Below are 8,726 nucleotides of genomic sequence, written 5' to 3'. Positions count from 1 at the left end.
CTTTTTTGCTTCTTGTAATCCTCGTAAGGTAACCACTCCTTCTTCGATTTTCTCTAACTCTCATCATATTTTTCTCCACTTGAATAATATACTTGGGCATTCTGATTCCAATTCTCATCTAAATCACAATCTTTGGTCAAGTGCGGTCCATCGCAATTTTCACACCCAACTCGTATGACATGTATAGACTGATCCAATTTCGTCATTCGCCGATCCATATTCTCAAGTTTAGCCATTATTGCTCCCAATTTCTTGTTTCCTCCATCACATCTACCTCTTGTAGCATCTTCTCGCAGGTTATGATATTCTCTTGAGTGTTTTGCGAACTCTTCAATTAACTCTTTAATTGTAGCCGGATTCTTCTTCATCATTGGCACTTGAGAATCAAGAAGTTGTCTTGTTGTAATGTTCACCCCATCATAGAAAATAGAGACTTATTGTTTCACGTTCAATTCATGTTGACGACAATTTCTTAGAAGTTCTTTGTACCTTTCCTAAGCTTCGTATAAGGACTCACCGATTATTTGTTGGAAGTTAGCAATTTTCTTCTTTAGCTTTGAGATCTTTAAAGGAGGACTAAATTCTTCAATAAACGCCTCCTTAAGATTGTCCCAAGTTCGCATAGCTCCAAGTGCGATTGAATTCAACCAAACTTTTGCATCTCTAGTAAGCATTACTAGAAGCATCCTTAGTAAAACCGCATCTCTATTAACATTTGGGACATTGAAGTAGTTAGTAATGTCCAAGAATTCATCGATGTGCTTGAAGGCATCTTCATGGTCCTTCCCAACGAACGGGATGTCTTTCAACATAACTAAAATATTCCCCTTAAGTTTGAAATTTGCGGCTGCTGGAATTTCGAGTGGTACAAGACCCGGTCCGTTGTCGTTACGCAACCTTTTCTTATATTCCTTCATCGTCATATATGCTATGTCCACCATCTCTTTGACCTTTCTTTTTATCTCGTCTCCTGAACTTTCTTCGGTAGATGTTTCTGGCTTGTATCCTACTTCCTTCTTGCTTGGGGTCTTTTCAAAAAGCTCGAATTTGTCGGATTGGAAAGTGCTACTTGATTCGTCGACCTTCTTGCCTTTCTTCTTGTGGAAAGCTGATTCTGGATTTTTGGGTGGTGGAAGAATTGGAGTCTTGGATCCTCGGGTCATAAATCATTGTAACAAAAATTTAAAAACAAACTAAAAATGAATAACGAGTCTGTTTTCACAGTGACCACGACGTGGCCAAAATTGCCCACGACGTAGCTGATGACCAGGCTCAAATATCTAATAAGTAAGAAAAATAACTTTTTATGGTTTTTACCCCACAAAAATGATTTTTAACTAAAGGACGTCGTTCCCCAGCAACGACACCCAAAATTTGACTTGTAAAACTATATCTATCAAATTTTAAATTTATAAACCTAACTACTTAACTACTTATGCACATATAGGCAGTGTACCTAGTCAAATTATAGAATAGCTTCGGTAATTCGGGTGGCAAACACAGGGAACATAATTTAATTTATAAAATAACTACTTTTAATTAAACTAAGAGAACAAACTTAAATTGAGGGTTTTTACTGATTTTGCAAGATCAGAAGACCATAAATCAAACTACTATTAACTAAATTACTATTAAAACTAACAAGACAAGAGAACAACCTTTTAATTCAATATTTAAAGAGTACTTTAGTTTAGTTCTGATTCCCCATTCTCCTATGGTTGATTTCTAGTTGATGGATTATAATAAGTGCCAATTCTTTACATTACTAGTTATTACAATCAAATACCTAGATGTACCAATTTATGAATTACCATTCAATGATCAAGCACAAGTTAAACACAAAATCGATATAACCACGAATTGGACTATGAATAATAAATCTAAGAGTTACTTTCCTATAATCAAGTCAAGCAACCAAGCACAAATTATGATTAATTATGCTCTCTAACACAGTTAAAGTTATTAACTGTCAATTACTTAACCCTAGGATATGATTAATCACTAGTTCTAATTATTTAATGATAATAAACAATTAGGTAACAGATTCATGAAATTAGAATGATCCTCTATCATATAGAACTTGATTAATAAGCAATAAAAAAAATAAAACTTCAACATGTTAGGGTTTTGATTATCAAACACAAGTAAAATCATTAAATATCCATAAATCGAATTCAACACATATGATCCGGGTTCATCTTCACTAAACAGAAGTATGGGGTGAGTAGCCCATAACTAAAATAGAAACAATAAATAAATCGAAGTTAACTAGAAAAGACATGGTTAAATCTAGCAAACCGAAAGATTTAATGATGATCTTTCTTCAATTATCTTCAAAGCTTGAGTGCAAAATGAATTCTTCACTTCTGGAGGTTTTCTAAGGGTTTCCAGTCGTAAACCTTAGCTTAATCCTCAAGCCAAATTCTAGAATTAGACCTAATTTCCGGATATATATATAGTTCCTAAAATCTGGTTGCCATGGCGTGGGGATAAGAGCCACGCTGTGGGCATCATTTAAATCCCGTACACGACAAGTTATCAGAAGCTTCTAGGTCAGGACAAGAGGCCACGTCGTGGCCTTTATATTGCCATGTTGTGGCATGCAAATCTGCACGAATTCTCTTCTTTTTCCATGCTGCTGCTATCTTTAACCTCCAAGTTTCCAACTTTTTTCATTTTTGGTTCTTTTCCCTCAAAAATGTCTTTTTTGGATGCAAAATGTAACTTAACTCAATAAGTACCAAATATCTTTGCATTTTACCAAGTTATAGCTTAAACGTATTAAAATAATGCCTAAAATATACATATAAATATGGCAATATCACTTAGCTTGACCTACGTGACCATAATATGCCACCTCACATGTCCTACATGTTGTAGTTGGCTTATATGTGGCTCTCAATCAAACCTATTTTGTTAACATGGTTACCCTAAATTAGGTCGCCTTCCTTCCTTGAAATCCTTTCTTGCGATAGATAAAACCTAAGGATGTCTTCCTCATCTGCTCGTAGTCGAAACTTCATCCCCTGTAGTTGTCTTTGAAATGATGATGAAAAAGAATGTCCTCCTTGTCATTTTCTTAACGATCTCAACATTGAATGCACATCTTAGGGTTACGATAACCCAAATTAGAGGTTTTGGAACTGCAAAAATTCACTAGTGAGGTTCATTCATTCTAACAACATCCTTGATTGTTTCTTTATTTCAAATTTTCATACATTTTGTCATTCGTAACCCAAAATCTAAAGAACATGTTATCAGTCAACTGTAGGGCCAAAGCGTAGTTTTTTCAAGTGGAAAGATGATGTCATGGAGGGGGGACATTACAAAGAACATGTTCGTAAGATGAGGTACGAGATTGTCAAGAAAGAAGACTATAGTGAGGTGATAAAAGCTGAGAACGTGTAGTTCGTTGCATAATTTTGAACAACACTTAATTAACCAATAACCTTTTCCTATCATTTTTTTTTCAATGCAAAGTTGGTACCATTAACAACAACATAGTTGCATAACATAGATTTTAATTGAGTTGGATCTTGGAACCTCATACCAGGTATGGGCTTTTGCTTTTTCCAAGGCGTTGAGTAATTAAAAATTAAATGGCCTTGAGTTATAGGTATAACTTCACCCCTATTATCATCATCTCTTTTGTTATAATTTGCCTCCTCCACTTCACCATATAATTGACTAAAAAACTCATCACCCTTTGTTCTGTTCATACTCATTATATCCTCATTAAATTTGTAACCCCACATCTCTAACGTTATCAATTTCTTTTTCATATTCCCCATTATTAATACATGAATCCCCACTATCTTCTTCTATCTTAGAACCATACCAATCCTCTATTCCTACACCAGCATAGTCTACATAGGGGGAAATTATACCATCAGTTCCATAAGCATAAAAATAATACTAACATAGTCTCCATCATTTGCATTAGGAGTAATCCTAGATAAAAGGGGTTTATCTGGCTCACATTAGAATAACTTATTTATACTATTTTGCATGAAACATTCGAGAAAGGTGATACAATCAAAGTCTGTCATTTTAGCAAAATCATGATTAGTGAATGTGAATTTGATACCATGATTATATGAGAAAGTATTTCAGAGAAAAACACCTTGGAAGTTAGCTCCATTTAACATTGTTGGATGCTTGGCTGCTTCTTGAGTTCGATTGGAGAAACAAGATTACACACTAGATTTTTTTGTTTCGTTCTTAGTCATTGAGAGGAGAACAAAGATGATAGTAACTTCTTTATTTTTAATTAATGTGAGGTGGATTACTTATGTGACTTTCAAAAACCTTTTTTTCTAATTTATTTAAATGTCACATCAGGAATGGAACTAGTTGTTCCCATTGTCCGATGCATAATGGTGTAATTGACATATAATTTCTTACTTTAAAGACAAATTTTGCAAAAAAAAAAAAAGGAACTTTAATCACTAAATCGGTTAAATGACCAAACTTTATTTTGATACAATAACATTCTTTCCTTATAAATTCTTAAGCATGTTCCATGCTTCCATGGTAATGGAGGTGAATTTATGTGACGTAACCCTAAGGATAATGAATCATATATAATTTTAGCTATTCAATTATTTTTTAGAGCAGTGGGTATGGGTTGCCTCCACGACGTTATTGTCTACGTGGAGGGCCCATAACGCCGTTATATCGCAAAGCACACCGCCCCCCGTGCTCGTTATGGGGCTTCTCGTGGTAACGACGACCTAGAGCAACGACGTCTTCTTATTCTTTCTTCCTCTGTTTCTTCTTTTTTTTCATCACCTTAACGGCGGTATAACATGGAACACCATCCCCTAATCTCGTGTAGAAAGAAGATGGTGATGTGGCTACATTATGGTGAGTATGGGTGTTGCTCATACCTAATGCTCTTAGTGGGTGACATTTAAAATTAAAGTTGATTATTTTAATTATTGTTACATCTTTTAAAAAATGAATCCTTAAATTCAAATTGATGTCTTTTTTGTCTTTCATGGAGATACACAAAGCCACAATACAAAGAGTAAAGATCGACCGACAACCCATACCTCCTTAAATTCAATGAATCCTTAAATTCAAATTGATGTCCTTTTTGTACAGTGTTTTGATCTGAGCATTATAAAATTTATTTTAATTTGTTTGATTCAAAATTGCATTTCCCTTTTTAAAAGTGCGATTGTTGGCGCATGAGAATTTGGTACATCTGTTATATTTTATGTTGACGGGTTAAACAAATTTATATAAAATTACTGTTATTCAATTTTGAGAAAAATAAGTGTCATTTTGTGTATCCAAATTATGAAGAAAACAGTTAACACTTCTTAAATATTTGTTTTTTTTGTTGTTGTTTTTTTTTTTTTTTTTTCAGAATATATTATAACCAAAATTCCATACGATCATTTCAAACGATTCATTCCAAAAAGAGAAAGACGCTGGAAAATGCCTATAACGAGGAACCACTGCATGTAAAACCCGAATACGACCAACACTATGAATCCAGGGTGCACCCATTTCGCACCACCTCCCATTGACGTGTCCAACGCCCAATGCCACGTCACACGAGGCTGATCACTCTATTTAACTGCTTTATCAATTATCACAAAACACACTTCTAAGAAAAAACAATTACGAAAATGAGGGACAATTCTTTTTCACTTCGACTTGTAATCTTTGCATACTTTCTAGTACCTTTCATTCCCCACTTCCCGCATGCAATTGCAGCAACAGGTTTAACTGGTGGTGGTCACGGCGGTACTGTGCCGGTGAGTGACGGACCTACGGTGAGGAAAGAAGAGAGGCGGCCGTTAGAGTCGTCGGAGTTTGGTGAAGTCTCAGGCGTTAAGATTAGTGATGGTGAAAATGGTTGCTACCACCTCCATTTTATTACCATGGACGCTAACTCTCTATTCCTTCCTGTTCATCTTTATTCACAAATGGTTTTCTATGTTAATTCAGGTATTATATATATGCGTTCGTAAACTCAATTTCCAGACCACTTTATATATCTCAAATCCACAATTGTGTATGACTTTTTGAAGATTGATATACAAGTGTTTATAGACACGACTTTAAAATTTGAACTCTCCGACTCAAAAAAAAAAATCATAAAACAATATTGTAAGACTTTAAGGTTTAGTGAATAGTTAAAATTATTAGTTTCGCTGTTTAAAAAAAGAAATTAACCGTTTAATCTTTTAAGAAAAAGAATTACAATTTATTTAAAATTTCAGCCAAAAGTTAGAATGGCCTTTATTTAAAATAGAAAATTGAATAATTATATATGAAATTATCTTTAGTATAAGGTAAATTAATTAAAAGCTACAAACTTATAAAGAAAAATAACAGCAATTTTAATTACTTTTTAAGTTATAAACTTATTTACCTAAAATAAAATTTTAAGCTCGTAATTTTTAAACAATTTTTTTTAAAAGCTAAAAGTTCTAAAAATATTCTTCCTAAACACGAAATTTTTTAAAAAAAAATGTACAAATGAGATAATATATATACTTTTTAAAACAAACGACCCAGTTTACTACATAGTTGATATAATTTTTTATTTTTTATTTAATAATTTTAAACAACACTTGGTCAAAGCATAACTCGTAGTACTGATAATACAGAAATACATAAAACCGAAACTAAAATCTTACTAAAATAAATTTCTATATTTGGTAACATATATCTTTTTGAATTAATAAAGAGTACTTTGTTGATATGATCAGGCAGTGGAACTCTGAACTGGATGAATGTCGAGGAAGATGACGATAAGCTCCGAACAGTAAAGTTGCAGAAGGGAGACATCTACAGACTGAGTCCCCAAACTGTTTTTTACTTGCAAAACGACATACACTACCAAGACCCCCAGAAACTTGAAATTTATGCCATTTTTTCAGCTTCAGATTACCAACTACAAGTATGAACATCAACTTATATATATATATATATATATATATATATATATATATATATATATATATATATATATATATATATATATATATATATATATATATATATATATACACTCTGAATCTCTTAAATTTATCTTTGTTTTATTAGTTTCGTAATCAGACATTAACTGATCATATTTACACATCATAATGCAGAACGGACAATTCGCCAAAGCTTACGCCAGTGTTCAAGATCTACTGCTAGGGTTTGATGACAAAGTCCTTCAGTCATCCCTAAGTGTAAACTCACTGACCACTCACTCACTCTGTTGTGTTTAAGAACAGCATTAAAACCATTAAACATCTTTAATTCAGGTGCCGGAGGAAGTGATAGAAGAGCTACGAGAAGGGAAGCAATCTTTGATTGTGCAAGGACAACCTGAAACGAATAGATCCATGTGGGAAGTTGGTTCTCGAGCTATCAGAGCCTTCATAGGAACCAAGAATGATGGATTATTCGAAGTTGAAAACGATAAGAAAGCATACAATATTCTTAAGGCGGATCATGATGTTGAAAATTGCTATGGATGGAGTACAACTGTGACCAGAAAACAATTGGATGTGTTGAAAGACACTGATTTCGGTGTTGTAATGGTGAATCTCACCAAGGTCAGTTGTTGGAAACTTGTTTCTTTAAGAATGTTGAAAGGTTTTTATAATCTAAATTATGTGTGTTATTGTTCCAAAAGGGAGTGATGATGGGACCTCATTGGAACCCAAATGGTGATGAGGTAGCTGTTGTGTTGCATGGACAAGGAATGATTACAGTGGTTTGTCCTACCATTGAGAATCAAAAAGTGTGCAAGAACTCAAAGTTTAGAGTTGCAGAAGGTGATGTGTTTGTGGTGCCAAGATATCATCCGATGGCTCAAATATCCTTCAATAACGACTCCTTTGTTTTCATTGTGTTCACGATTACATCAAAGAAAAATCATCCTCAATATCTAGCTGGAAAGTCGTCGATTCTCAGGAAGCTGGGTAAAAAAGTGTTGACGAAGTCTTTTAATGTCAGGAACACGACAATTGATCAACTTTTGTCTGCTCAAAGAGAATATGCCATCTATGAATGCACGTCGTGTGCTGAGGAAGAAGAAGCTGGTAGGGAAAGGGAGGGAGGAGGTGGAAGAGGTGGAGGAGGATGGAGGCATGATGAGAAAGAAAGAGAAGGAGAAGTAGCCAGACGGGAAGAGGAAGAGAGGCAAAGGAGGCAGAGAGAGGCGGAGGAGGCCGCTGGGAGGGGAAGAGTGGCTGAGGGGGAAGGTGGCAGCTACGGTCATGGAATTGAATGAAGGCGAATGTGAGGATGGGTAAAAAGTACGTAGGAAGAAATGTTTGTTTCTATGAACATCTAATGAACTTGTTTACTAATAAAAGAGGTCAAACTGTTTGGGCAACTAAATTGTGACCATAATATCGATGTCATTTGTCATTGGCTCAAATAAACATAGAAGGTTTTATGGTTTATAGTATAATAAACTATCTTTTATTATAACAAAACACTAGAATTGGAAAGCACCACGAAACACACCCACAGCTAAAGCCCTCTAGTGAGGATTAAGATCAGGATGAACGCATCAATGCCAAGACATTAAGACTTTAGGAAGTTAAGACCGATAGTATACAATTTAGAGGTGTCACAACCTGTAATAACATCGAATATCGGAGACCCACACAACAGTAACCACAGAGCACTTGAGGAGCATCATCAACGAACAAAGGAATATATTGGAATATGTGATTCCATCCAAAAAAAAAAAAAAGGCAACGGAT

At 34.5% G+C, this 8,726-nt stretch overlaps 1 protein-coding gene and 1 non-coding gene across 2 annotated transcripts; both read left to right on the top strand.

Moving 5' to 3' along the window:
- Nucleotides 1-450: 450 nt before the first annotated feature.
- Nucleotides 451-557, top strand: LOC145161776 (small nucleolar RNA R71). The gene has a single exon (XR_013738650.1). It is a non-coding gene; the product is annotated as a small nucleolar RNA R71 (small nucleolar RNA).
- Nucleotides 558-5,629: 5,072 nt separating this feature from the next.
- Nucleotides 5,630-8,329, top strand: LOC145156785 (vicilin-like seed storage protein At2g18540). Its single transcript, XM_079076034.1, has 5 exons — nt 5,630-5,961; nt 6,729-6,919; nt 7,113-7,196; nt 7,272-7,565; nt 7,646-8,329. The coding sequence occupies exons 1-5, from the start codon at nt 5,640-5,642 to the stop codon at nt 8,243-8,245; spliced, it is 1,491 nt and encodes a 496-aa protein (XP_078932160.1). The 5' UTR covers nt 5,630-5,639; the 3' UTR covers nt 8,246-8,329.
- Nucleotides 8,330-8,726: the final 397 nt, after the last annotated feature.

Source organism: Lactuca virosa, chromosome 2 (genome assembly GCF_052849685.1).
Source record: "Lactuca virosa cultivar CGN04683 chromosome 2, Lactuca_virosa_CGN04683_v6, whole genome shotgun sequence".
NCBI lineage: Eukaryota > Viridiplantae > Streptophyta > Magnoliopsida > Asterales > Asteraceae > Lactuca > Lactuca virosa.
The sequence above is the reverse complement of the archived record's forward strand: the minus strand, read 5'-3'. Positions and strand labels throughout refer to the sequence as shown.